We start from the raw sequence: 14,226 nt of genomic DNA on the forward strand, positions 1-14,226 counted from the left end.
ATTTGGTATTTTTTTTATTTTTTTACGTTCTACTTTAAACCCATCTTATCACCTTCATGATCTCTTCCAGGTTTATGGCTAGATAAACCACTGGGTTTTTTTGTAGGACGTCCTTGTGGAGATCCTATCTTCAGGCTTACTAATGAGATCTGGGTTTCCATGGAAACCCAGATCTCGCTAAATATCCGCTTTTTGTTGCTATTTTCCTTGAAATCGTGCTTTTACCCAACTTTAGACAATATCCATCTCTTTAAAATATCGTTTTTGACTCACTTAGTTATTTAAAAATGATTTAAAAAGATTTCAAGGTCACTTTTTTTTAAAAAAACAAAATTAAATCAATCAATGCTCATTAAAAAACATTTACTACCAATTAAAGCCATTCAAATGATTCTATTTGTGGGCAACATTGTTACTGTATTTAAATTCTTGTTTAAATTTAAAAGATATAGTTCATTAAGTTGTTTATTACTATTATTATAATGTAAGCAATTAAGGCGCCATGGTAGTCGAGCGGTTAGAGGCGAGACCAGCAAAGCTTAGATGTATTGTTGGTTTAGTGGGTTCAATTCCCCGGTCTCTAGGCCATGGATTTTATTTAATGGTTAATATGAGAAATTTATAGTAAAGTATGTTAGGCGGTTAAGAGACTAGACCCACAATGCTAAGATGTATTGTTGGTTTAGTGGGTTCGATTCCCGGTGCCTAGCCCTTGGATTCTATTTAATGGTTAATATGAGAAATTTATAGTAAAGTGTGTTAGGCGGTTAAGAGACTAGGCCCGCAATGCTAAGATGTATTGTTGGTTTAATGGGTTTGATTCCTCGTTGTCTAGGCCTTGGATTTTATTTAATGGTTAATAAAAGAAATTTATAGTAAAGTATGTTAGGCGGTTATAGGCTAGACCCGCAATGCTAAGATGTATTGTTGGTTTAGTGGGTTCGATTCCCGGTGTCTAGCCCTTGGATTCTATTTAATGGTTAATATGAGAAATTTATAGTAAAGTGTGTTAGGCGGTTAAGAGACTAGGCCCGCAATGCTAAGATGTATTGTTGGTTTAGTGGGTTTGATTCCTCGTTGTCTAGGCCTTGGATTTTATTTAATGGTTAATAAAAGAAATTTATAGTAAAGTATGTTAGGCGGTTATAGGCTAGACCCGCAATGCTAAGATGTATTGTTGGTTTAGTGGGTTCGATTCCCGGTGAGTAGATCTTGGATTTTATTTAATGGTTAATATGAGAAATTTACAGTAAAATATGTTTGTTAGTCGCCTCCGTCCACGTCACCTAATTGGTCGTTTGAGGTAAAGCCACCTGAATAAATAGGCAATTACTGTTTTACTTTTTACTTTTGAACAATTGAATTTTTACAGAAGGTTTAGTCAAGTTCTCAAAACAAAAAGTTAAGCTCATAACGTACATTAAGGTGTATTCATTCCATGAATATTTTACATTAGATAAAAGTATAAAAACTTTAAATGTTGGAAAACATTTCTAAACTTCATTAACTATTATAGGAACTTCTTTCTAGCAACTAAGTAGACAACTTTTGCAGAACTGGTTTCTTTAAGACATCGCCTGACATCTTAACCTATCCATTAGTCTATTTATTTACTTCATGCTCTTTGCATTCACTTTTTACCACTCACCCCGCACTCTGGTTTTGTATTTTTAAAAAGGAAACCGGTTATTTAGAATGAGGCAAAAACTATTTCAACTTTGTCTGTCGCTCTAACTATGTGCATGTTGGGTACGTGTCGAAGGTTATTTACTTATTTACTTTTACAATGAATATAAATGATAAATTCCAAGAATATTTTTACCGAATAGAGAAAACTTTACTCACTAGTGACTAAAATGCGGTTTCCCCCCCACCATTTCCTGTCAAATTAAAATTCATTCGTATTGAGACTTCTGTTTGTACGTGTTTTGCGAACGCCAGCAATCTATATCAAAAACACAGGAAGAAATTTATCAATCTCAATCCAATATATTAAAGATAAATGTAAAAACTATAAAAGACGATGATTTCTTAAGCTTTATTGGCTTAGGGTCAAAATTCAAAATACCCCACTTCCAAAGAATCTTATGTTTGCCCATAAAATGTATGCAACAATGAAATTAATTTTGCAAATGATTTATCTCCTATAGTTTCTTCGGTCAACTATCTTTGTTGGATGGTCTGAATGGATGTTTAGTGGAATTTAGGGTGCCAGAGAGAGAGAGAGAGCGCATGAGAGAGTATTGTACGTGTTCACAGTCAGGGATAAACCTCAGGATGATCTTGGTCCGGAGAAAATCCAACGTGTTCACAGTCAGGGATAAACCTCAGGATGATCTTGGTCCGGAGAAAATCCAACGTGTTCACAGTCAGGGATAAACCTCAGGATGATCTTGGTCCGGAGAAAATCCAACGTGTTCACAGTCTGGGATAAACCTCAGGATGATCTTGGTCCGGAGAAAGTCCAACGTGTTCACAGTCAGGGATAAACCTCAGGATGATCTTGGTCCGGAGAAAGTCCAACGTGTTCACAGTCAGGGATAAACCTCAGGATGATCTTGGTCCGGAGAAAATCCAGATTTATTCCATTTATTAACTAATGATTCGCATTTTGGCAATACCATTTGTATCCATCAATATTTGCTTTTAAAGACTAATCGCAGCAAGTATAGCAATGGAATGTAAATGTAGTTAAAAGTCAAAATTGTTTTTACACAAATCTGTTTAATCAACCCCTGAAGATAGATAGATTAAACTAGGGCGGCCTCAAGGCCTACGCCACTGTGACCCCTTTGGATCTATTGTGACTCCCACTCACTCTAAAGTTCACCCTCCAGACCTGTCCTTTTTGATCGGACTCTTAATGCTGGAGAGCGACTCTTGGGTAAAGCTCACCAGGTCTTGGTTTTTCCTACCACGAGAAGTAACATCCTTAGCCATACGTGCCCGATGCACTGACACAACACGTGCAGTGCTGTTTCCTCCTCTTCCTGACAGAACCTGCAAAGGCTATCATCTGCCAGGCCCATGCGGTGCATGTGTTTTCTGAGCCTGTAGTGGCCACAGTTAATAGGCCTACAATTATCCTTATAGCCCCCACGGCCTTAACGGATTAATTCTGCAGTCAGCCTCGGCGAATAGCCTTTAATGAACTCCTCAAGCAAGCCACCACACTTGAGACCTACTCTGCACCCATAAGTTAATGGCCGCAGACTTAACACATTTCTAAACCCCAAAGGAGGGCTCCGGGCCAACGAAGTGTCCCGCAGAGCCTTCCCGGGGCCAATAAATCTGCCATTTCGTTTCCCTTATATCCTGAATGTCCAGGTACCCAAACCAGTAAGACCTTATTTTGGTTACTAATTTCCTTCAGGGCACCCAGTCAGTTCCAAATCAGTCTTGAGTTGTCCTGGTAGGAACTAATAGCTAGTAGAGCAGCCTGACCTTAGAACTTACGACCTTAGATTCAATAATTCCTCGCCCGTTAATCTCGGCAGCACAGAACCTAATTGCAGCTAGCTCAGCCTGAAAAACTGTAGCTGGATTTCCTAGGCTAACCGAAAAGCTACATTTCAGCTTCACTCCGTACACTCCCGCTCCCACACCCTCCTCCATCTTGGAGCCATCTGTGTACCACATCGAATCTCCCACCACAGGGGGCTCCATGTCTCCAGCCTTCCGACCCCTGAAGATGGATGAACGTTCGAAACCGTTGATTAAATTCAACGATATTATCCAGAATAGCGATCCTAAAGAAATTTCCAAGAAAATATTATTTAATAATTCGGTCAAGGTATATTTTTATGACAATGGAGCTCTTATCTGTAACCCAAATGTACCTGTAATTAACCTGTACGTGTAAACAATTTTTTATTTTGCTTTTTTTTCTCTTTTAATTCTTTTAATTGCACCATTAGAAACAGTTTGACACATTTTGCTACATAATGTAAAGAAAAAACGTAAACAATTAACCTTCTGATAAACAAGTCATACTCATTTGTGTAACAGGTTTCATATTACTAAGTTCTGTTGGCAACTTCCCATATTCACCGTCACTATGAAGTATTTACAGTGGCAGTTAAGCAATATGTGGATTCCCAGATACTGAACGAGATTACGATTCAAGGCCTGCTTGTTGTACACTTCAAACTTATCTCAGATTTTTATTGAAAGTCGTTCATTTTAGAAATATTACGTAAAAATACTTGAAATCAAAAATTAAAAAAGTAAAATTCCAATATTAAAAGAAGTTTGTTTGATCGACGTAGTTGAAAATGCTTAGCAAAGTTTGGAACATGGAGGCGAGTCCTGTTTACTGAAGTGAAAAAAAGAGATTTACGGTGTCGACTTCTTGTAGTTCGGGTAGGGTTTTATGGTCCAGTCTCTTTTAGTCTCCATGAGATGCCTCTCTTGTCAATAACTAGCGATTGCGTCGCAATGGGTAGAACATAACCATTTCTTTGCTACAACCAGAGTCTGTCCAAAGGCTGTATCCATAACGATTGTGGTGTTCTGTAAAAAAAAAAAGGCGTATGGACACTCGGCTAAAGAACCAAAAAAAGGAATGTTGTTCCCATGATCAGCACAGGTTATAGGGATTAAATCGCCTGCTGGGGACCTTCGCAATACTTCTCCAGCCCCAAAAAGCTGCAAGTGCCTCAGGGGGCACAACTATCAGATCTTTGCTATTCGGTACGGAATTAAGGGAATCTTGTAGGTGCTCAATGCCCAACGACGTCCAGGTAGCAGGCCTTTCAGACTTCAAACTTAACTCTTACAAAACCAGTTTCCACCTCCCTCTCTCTCTCTCTGATGAAACTTGAGCTAAGTGAGGTCTTGACCCAAGCTATGAGCTTTAAACATTGACCTTTAGTCTTACGACTGACTAAAAAAACGTCAAATTCTAGCTGATGGCCTACAATAAGCATGCATATCATTAACTAAACTTTGAATATTTTTCTCCAATACTCTATCTCACATTCACGTGTATTTCTTCCTTTTTTTTACTCCCCAGTGACCAAAGAAAAGGAGTTCACCATAGAGATAATGAAGCAAGAAGACGAAAGAGAAGTTTATGATCTATTGGCTAGATCATTCTTCAAAGATGAACCATTAAGTTGTGACGATGAACCGCCCAAATTTGAAGATGTACACGCATTGAAGGCAATATACCAAGGTTATTCAGTGAAAGCTGTTGACGCACAAGGCAACATCATTGGCGTTAGCATTAACATTGACTTTAGTAAATTCAAAAAATTTACTGATTTTCCTAAAACGGAAAGATTGGAAAAGGTATGTGTACATTTCTTTGTTCTACTGAAAAAATAATATTTTTGGAGGGATTTTTAACTGCACTAGCTAAAACTGATTCTTTAAGGGTAATCTAGCTTATTTATCACTACTTTAATATAGCTTCTTTAATAAATTAGTATTAGTTGTGGTTGCTGTTTTGTTCGTAACAATAAACATGAAAAAGTAAAAGAAAAAAGCCTTGAACAAACTGAAAAACAAAAAATCCAAAACAGAACTGTTTAGGCCATATTTCTCAATACACGGCATTTTTCTAAGTTTTCGAAACTGACGCTGACATTAAGTTGGATTATCAGTCTTTTTCTGCTCTATTCTTGGTGCCAATATCTTTGTTCAAACAGTAAACTGCTACATTCCTCGATGAGGATGTGTACTACCAAGTTTTCGAAACTGACGCTGACATTAAGTTGGATTATCAGTCTTTTTCTGCTCTATTCATGGTGCCAATATCTTTGTTCAAACAGTAAACTGCTACATTCCTCTATGAGGATGTGTACTACCAAGTTTTCGAAACTGACGCTGACATTAAGTTGGATTATCAGTCTTTTTCTGCTCTATTCTTGGTGCCAATATCTTTGTTCAAACAGTAAACTGCTACATTCCTCAATGAGGATGTGCACTTCCAAGTTTTCGAAACTGACGCTGACATTAAGCTGGATTATTAGTCTCTTTTTGCTCTATTCTTGGTGCCAATATCTTTGTTCGCACTGTAAACTGCTACATTCCTCGATGAGGATGTGCACTTCCAAGTTTTCGAAACTGACGCTGGCATTAAGTTGGATTATCAGTCTTTTTCTGCTCTATTCTTGGTGCCAATATCTTTGTTCAAACAGTAAACTGCTACATTCCTCTATGAGGATGTGTACTACCAAGTTTTCGAAACTGACGCTGACATTAAGTTGGATTATCAGTCTTTTTCTGCTCTATTCTTGGTGCCAATATCTTTGTTCAAACAGTAAACTGCTACATTCCTCGATGAGGATGTGCACTTCCAAGTTTTCGAAACTGACGCTGACATTAAGCTGGATTATTAGTCTCTTTTTGCTCTATTCTTGGTGCCAATATCTTTGGTCGCACTGTAAACTGCTACATTCCTCGATGAGGATGTGCACTTCCAAGTTTTCGAAACTGACGCTGACATTAAGCTGGATTATTATTCTCTTTTTGCTCTATTCTTGGTGCCAATATCTTTGTTCGCACTGTAAACTGCTACATTCCTCGATGAGGATGTGCACTTCCAAGTTTTCGAAACTGACGCTGGCATTAAGTTGGATTATCAGTCTTTTTCTGCTCTATTCTTGGTGCCAATATCTTTGTTCAAACAGTAAACTGCTACATTCCTCTATGAGGATGTGTACTACCAAGTTTTCGAAACTGACGCTGACATTAAGTTGGATTATCAGTCTTTTTCTGCTCTATTCTTGGTGCCAATATCTTTGTTCAAACAGTAAACTGCTACATTCCTCGATGAGGATGTGTACTACCAAGTTTTCGAAACTGACGCTGACATTAAGTTGGATTATCAGTCTTTTTCTGCTCTATTCTTGGTGCCAATATCTTTGTTCAAACAGTAAACTGCTACATTCCTCGATTAGGATGTGCACTTCCAAGTTTTCGAAACTGACGCTGACATTAAGCTGGATTATTAGTCTCTTTTTGCTCTATTCTTGGTGCCAATATCTTTGTTCGCACTGTAAACTGCTACATTCCTCGATGAGGATGTGCACTTCCAAGTTTTCGAAACTGACGCTGGCATTAAGTTGGATTATCAGTCTTTTTCTGCTCTATTCTTGGTGCCAATATCTTTGTTCAAACAGTAAACTGCTACATTCCTCAATGAGGATGTGCACTTCCAAGTTTTCGAAACTGACGCTGACATTAAGCTGGATTATTAGTCTCTTTTTGCTCTATTCTTGGTGCCAATATCTTTGTTCGCACTGTAAACTGCTACATTCCTCGATGAGGATGTGCACTTCCAAGTTTTCGAAACTGACGCTGACATTAAGCTGGATTATTAGTCTCTTTTTGCTCTATTCTTGGTGCCAATATCTTTGTTCGCACTGTAAACTGCTACATTCCTCGATGAGGATGTGCACTTCCAAGTTTTCGAAACTGACGCTGACATTAAGCTGGATTATTAGTCTCTTTTTGCTCTATTCTTGGTGCCAATATCTTTGTTCGCACTGTAAACTGCTACATTCCTCGATGAGGATGTGTACTACCAAGTTTTCATTACAAATTTTACCTCGATAAACTTTTTTTTTTTCAAGATTGTTGCAGAGAGAAGTCATAGAGAAAGGAAATTATTATGTTTGAGAAAAGTAGTTGAAAAATTGCTTGTAAGTTAGTTGGGGGCAAAGGAAATGGATTGTTTGAGTTAGTGGTTGAAATTGTTTAAGGCACCCAGGTTAACCAAAGAAGATGCATTGTTTGAGAAATAGGGTTACGATTGGTTGTTAGGGAGCGCCCAGTTGGTAAAGAGAAATCGGAAGTATTTGAAAAAAAGTGGTTAATAGAGTTTGTGAGGAGTGGTTAAAGAAAAATTGTTAAAAAAAAATCTTTAATACTGGAAAAGCTACATTTAGTTGAAAGAGGCTAGCTGAGAGTTATGGGATATCCAAATGGTGAAACAGGGAGGCTCAAATCGGGCCATCTGGGGAGCCAGTGCCTAGGACAGATGAGACTGGACTGGATTAATCCAACCTAGTATTAAAGCAACTGATGTTATTGTACTGGAATCTATTCAAATGTTTCCCTCCATAAATCTGGTCAAATATTTTCTTCATTGTTGCAATACAATTTCCAGATCTTTGCCTTAATGGACTACATAGATCAACATGTGAACAGACCGCCAGGATTATTGGACGGCCATATAATTACCGTGGATGCTGCATGGCGTAATAAAGGAATTGCAAAAGAATTGTGCGAGAAGACGGAGAAATTAGCGAAGGAAGCTGGTTTCAGTGGTATGAATTCTCTGTGCACCGCAGTATATACTAGAATGATTGGAGAAGCGAGAGGTTTTAAGTGTATTTATAGCATGAAGTATAAAGATTATGTGGATCAAAATGGGAGACCAATATTTAATACAAAACCGCCACATAACGAGGTTAGCGTATGTATAAAACTGTTTGATAATAAATATTGAGTACATCTAGTAATGGAGACTGTATTTAAAATTTAAAAAAACAACTTTTATTTCGAAGATTCTTAAATATTGGTTTTCTTATTTAAAATATATCTGTACGATAAAGAAAAAAATAATATTGTGGAAACGATTATACTAACTGGGTTTTCTGGTTCGCTTAATTTTTGGGCACATATATCGGTTCAAGGTTTCCATACCCATTTTGCCATGAAATCAAATAGTATCAGGAAAAAAAAAATAGGTTTCCAAAACTGGGAAATTCCGTGAACTATCATACCAATGCCTAAAAGGGAGATAGGTCATATGTTGTAGCCTTATTTGGCACTAGTTTAGGCTGTGTACAATTAAAACTAAGAAAAAAATAGATTTAGCTATATTTTGAGTTAGTTCTTCTCGGGTTTTTACCGATTCTTTTGCATCTTTTTTGTACGCCCTTCTTCAGTTCGTTTCAGTTTTCCTCTTTTTCTAATATTCTCTGCGGCCTTAAATTTTAAGAGTTTTTCTCGTTGATCTTTCAATTCGTTAAGAATGCCCACAACAATATTAATTTTCTTTCCTTCAATTGAAACTTTATTGGGCTTTGTTTAATCAAGAGATATCTTTTTTTCTTTTTTTTTTTTTTAACTAATAATGAGAATAGAGTCGTCACGGTAGCCGAGCGGTTAAGAGACTAGACCCGCAATGCTAAGATGTATTGTTGGTTTAGTGGGTTCGATTCCCGGTCTTAGACCTTGGTTTGTATTTAATGGTTAATATGAGAAATTAGGTTAAAGCCTGCCTGAGAAAATAAGCATTACTTTACTTTACTTTCAAAGAGTATCCGATGCAAGCTCCAATTAAAAAAAAGCACTGTTGAGAACAAAATCTTTTGTTTTTGTTTCCTCAGGCTTGTAACATAGATGAACTGCTTTGTAGGTTTAAGATAATGAAGGTAACTTTTATTGATCTTTAGCTTAATGGGGATGTAATAATTATCTTTGAAGACATTCGATTGTAAATAGAAGTTTGTAAATCAATGAGCTTAATCTTTCCTCTCTTTTTTACTCTTGAAAAATTAAGAAATGAGTAACTACTTTCTCTAATATTAAAATTTTTGTTTTTAGTTTATTTTATTAACTTTAATAAAAAGCTTATTTGTTAATACTTGTTGTTTCAGTAGAAAATATATTATTAATTAGATATGTTTCTATATCAGATATAATATTTAGAATGAATTAGCACATGTAAAACTTTATTAATATAACATTAATGAATTCAAATACTCTGTTTTAATTAATTTTGCCAAGTTAACCGTGCTTATTCAAATAACATCCGATTTGACCTTTTGATGATAAATGATTTTATTATTTATTAACTGCTGATTTTTGAAAGTTAGCCATTAAGCGTTCTTAAGTTAAATTTTGGACGAAAAAAGAGGATGTGACTGGAAAAAAAATGGCTATAATCGCTGTTTGTTTTGTGATTTAAGTTTCATTATGAGACAGAATCACTGATAAATTACTGAAAAAAGAAAACTAAAGAAACAATGAAATGTTTTCTAAATATTGCTCCTTCGACCTGCTTGTAGTTCAGACCTTGCTCCTTCGACCTGCTTGTAGTTCAGACCTTGCTCCTTCGACCTGCTTGTAGTCTAGACCTTGCTCCTTCGACCTGCTTGTAGTCTAGACCTTGCTCCTTCGACCTGCTTGTAGTTCAGACCTTGCTCCTTCGACCTGCTTGTAGTTCAGACCTTGCTCCTTCGACCTGCTTGTAGTCTAGACCTTGCTCCTTCGACCTGCTTGTAGTCTAGACCTTCTCCTTCGCCTGCTTGTAGTCTAGACCTTGCTCCTTCGCCTGCTTGTAGTCTAGACCTTGCTCCTTCAACCTGCTTGTAGTTCAGACCTTGCTCCTTCGACCTGCTTGTAGTTCAGACCTTGCTCCTTCGACCTGCTTGTAGTCTAGACCTTCTCCTTCGCCTGCTTGTAGTCTAGACCTTGCTCCTTCGCCTGCTTGTAGTCTAGACCTTGCTCCTTCAACCTGCTTGTAGTCCAGACCTTGCTCCTTCGCCTGCTTGTAGTCTAGACCTTGTTCCTTCAACCTGCTTGTAGCCTAGATCTTGCTCCCTCGACCTGTTTGTAGTCCAGACCTTGCTCCTTCAACTTACTACTTATTCCAAGTCATAACTCCTTTTTTTTAGGTTAAAAAGTTTACTTATATTTCTTTCTCCTTCTCACATTCTCCTCTCTCCTATAGAGAGTGCTACCGCGGGTAGCTTCTCTCCTCCTGTTCTCCTCCCGCACCAGTTCATCAATCTCTCCATATTTACTGATGGTATACAACTGTATACAGATTGAAAATTACTAAATAAATTTTTAAAAACCTATATTTATAAGAAGTTATATTAAATAATAAAGGTGTACTAAAGTATTTTTCTTTAAAGAACTTTCAAGGTACCAAAGAGGAATAGATTATTGTTTCAGTGTGGACCAGACTTTGACAAAAAACCCACCACTTCTGCAAGTGATACAACCCATTCATTGCTACACTACACCGGTAAGGCCAATTATGTGATGCTACAAAAGGACCCTTCTCCGATCGAGCCTCATTAACTCTTAAACCTGAATATCCAGGCTCGCAGACATTTTGGCTGCTAATTATCTTCAGCACTACTAAACAGTCCCACACCATTCTGGGACTACGAGCCTCTCATAAGATTTGATAGCCTTGCACACACAGATCATGTGTTACAAATATGTATATATTTTCTCCGTGTAAAAAAAAAAATAAATATAATAATAATAAATAAGGGAAGGGATTAGCTATGCGGTTTTAGCGTATTGGATTCCCACGCGGAGGTCCCGGGTTCGAATCCATCTGCTGACCCGTAGATTTTCTCTTCCTAGGAGCTTCTTACAGCTTACTGTTCGGTGATGGACAGCACCTTAAATCTTTTTTTTTTTTTTTGGCGTTTATTTATGGTACAATCAGCACGTTAGCGCTATAAGTAACAGAGATAACCAAGTAACAAATGATAAGTAACGAGTGGAGAAGTTACCGCAGTGGTAACACTCCCAAATATTAGATGGTTAGTCACACTCTCTTCACTGGAGAGGAGATCACGAGGCCACACTATCTTTTAAGACGTCTTCTCCGAGGAAGAGTTCTTGAAGAAAGATTTTGGAGCTAGAGGATTTTATATGAGATTGCGCAGGCTGAAGTGGAGTTTTCTGTATCTTGTTTTCAGCAACTTCGGTGATAAAAGGAATGTTAAGGTCCCAGTGTGTATAGTCCAGGTTGGAGCGTTTACGATAGTTCGAAGTATTTTAGATTGTAGCGATTGAATCCTTTGGAGATTGGAGTGTTTGGTTGAACTCCTTAAATCATTAAAAAAATAAAATAAAATAGTAATAATCATAATTTATTAAATGCATCATAGAAATGTAAAAATTTCATAAAAAAAAAGTCATGTGAGTGTTCCTAACAGGTTTTTTAACCAATAAAAGCTTCAAATACATTTTCAGAATAACCTTGGATTTTGAAAGCGAACGAATAAATGATTAATATTGAAAAAAGAGGAAAAACTGTATTTGAAAACTTTCCCGTTTGTTCAACGAGAGAAACTTTTTAATTTCGTATTAATTAATTTTTATTACAAGATTTAAAGAGGAGCCGGGGGGCTTCTGAGGATGTGTTTTATCCTCTACCATGGGGCTCCTCCTACAAATACCTTGTTATCGTAAAGTATTACCACCAACTTCTTTTCGAGAGCATAATTATAAGTTCTTATTTTAAGAAGTAATTCCGTGAAGTTGGACAAAAGTAGAGTGAGTAGATTTTTTTTTTTTTTTTTTTTTAATAACCACAAGTTGGCTACAAAGAAGAAGTAGGAGGCTGAGGAAGGCGGAAAAGTTTTGAGAAATGCTTGAATAAAAGATTAATGCGGAAGAGAGGTTGGAGAAAACAGTAGAGGGGGTTTCAGCAATGGCGAAGAACTGTTTTCTTCATTTTTTTTCCGCCCCTCCTAAAAAACAGAAGAAGAGAAAAAAAAAAGAACAACGAAGTAGTAAGGCGGTTATTAATAGGCTAAGTTTAAACTTAACTAAGTGCAGGGGGCGGGAGAGAGATATTTAGAAAAGTTGTTTAAATCGTTATATAGGGAAATGTGGTGTGTTTCTAAGTGGAAGATCGTTGACGATGGAGAAGTTGGTTGGTAGCGTCCACAGGACAGTGTGGATGATGCTAGAAGCTGTGGGACCAGGGGGGGGGGGGGTAGGAAGACAAAACTCTTGGGAACTACTCTCTCTTCGCCAGAGCTTAATGTGAAGGGGCTAAGTGCTGCAGATACATCACAGCTCTCCACTGCAAAAGACTAACAGGGGAAGGCAGACTGAACTCAGTTCTTTGCGATGGTAGTGTTGTTGTTGTTGTATACAGAAGGGGCAAAAGAGGACTTAAACCAATGATGGCCCCTGGATGAGAGGTCGTACACTTTAGTAATTTATTTTCTTAAGTCTCTAGTATTTAAGTTCTAACATAATACTTCAATTTGGACTATTTACGATTCATCAAAGCCTAAAAAAATAAATAAATAAATAAACCAAATCTTATAAACAACTAATAAATATTGATGGTAAATTAGAAAACTTGTAGATGGGACAGCTTACTCAATCAAAAAAAAAATTAACAACTAGACCAACCAGTAATAACTCTACTTTGCAGTTACAATATATCCTTCCTCAACATATAAGACTACTAGTTCATTTTCGCACAGTTTAACTTTTAGTACACTTTAACTCTTTCCGAATCCCTGAGTGGAAGGAACAACCCTTTGTCCCTTGAACCCCCAAAACTTTACAACTCCCATTTTCCCAAGGAGTTTAGTGGAACAAATTACTAGCTAACAAACACATTAAACATTCCCAGTAATTTAGTCCATTAGTGTTATATTATGTTTAAAACTTGGTTGTAAGCCTTAATATTTTATAGTGACTGCAAAACTAAAAATTAAAAATTAAAAAACCTAAAATTAAGAGGTTTCTAGATTAATTAACAATTTCTTTTTAGAGAAAAATAATTTTTTTTTTTAAAGAGTAAATTGAAGTTAAGATAGAGAAAACTAAATAGTTCCAACGTCTACGGATAGATAGCGCAGATATCATGTGTACAGTAGTATATCACCACAATCATTTATTGTTAAAAAGTCGTTAGCGATATCTTTAACTCTTTCACCCCACTTGAGAACTGGTCACTATGAAGTCCAGTATCATGAGGGCACCATGAATTACCATTGGCGACTAGCTTACATGGCCAGTATAGGCAGCTTTTTGGATTTGCTTGCCAGCATTGTGGCTTGATTAAGCCGTTGATTAATCAAGCAACTATCCTATTCGAATCTCTAAGGACTCGTTAGAGGTTAGCATGGATCACTCGTATTTATTTCTATCATTATTTTAAAACATTTCTTGAGAGTATTAAGCACAATTCGTATGCTTTTATTTAAGAGTGTACATGTTTAGTTCAGGGAAATTCCGATTGAGGACAACCTCAGCTTTGAGAAAACTCCTATTAAAAAAAAAAAAAAATTAGTTCTGGAGCTGGAAATTCATGGAAAAACTTTTAAGAAGGTTTTCTTTCATTTTGATTACTCTCTAAGAAAATAAAATAAATATCTGGGACTTTTTTCTCTTTCTTTTTTTTTTTTTTTTTAATTCAAAAACTAAAAATATAAAATATAAGTTATCTTTAAAGCCTTGGGCATGATGCCAATCAAATTGAATTTAGGAACAGCG

General features: G+C 36.7%; 1 protein-coding gene across 1 annotated transcript in view; it reads left to right on the forward strand.

The window, feature by feature from the left end:
• The window catches only part of LOC141448492 (arylalkylamine N-acetyltransferase 1-like), a 201,644-nt gene extending 191,927 nt beyond the window's left edge, over positions 1–9,717 (forward strand). Inside the window, exons 7-8 of the mRNA XM_074116871.1 lie at positions 5,015–5,292; positions 8,117–9,717. Of these exons, the coding sequence (XP_073972972.1) occupies positions 5,015–5,292; positions 8,117–8,458 (620 nt within the window). The 3' untranslated portion in view covers positions 8,459–9,717. The remainder of the gene's footprint in view (positions 1–5,014; positions 5,293–8,116) is intronic.
• Positions 9,718–14,226: the final 4,509 nt, after the last annotated feature.

This window comes from Rhodnius prolixus, unplaced genomic scaffold, assembly GCF_049639745.1.
Source record: "Rhodnius prolixus isolate KJV_2025 unplaced genomic scaffold, Rpr scaffold_2, whole genome shotgun sequence".
NCBI classification, from domain to species: Eukaryota; Metazoa; Arthropoda; class Insecta; order Hemiptera; family Reduviidae; genus Rhodnius; species Rhodnius prolixus.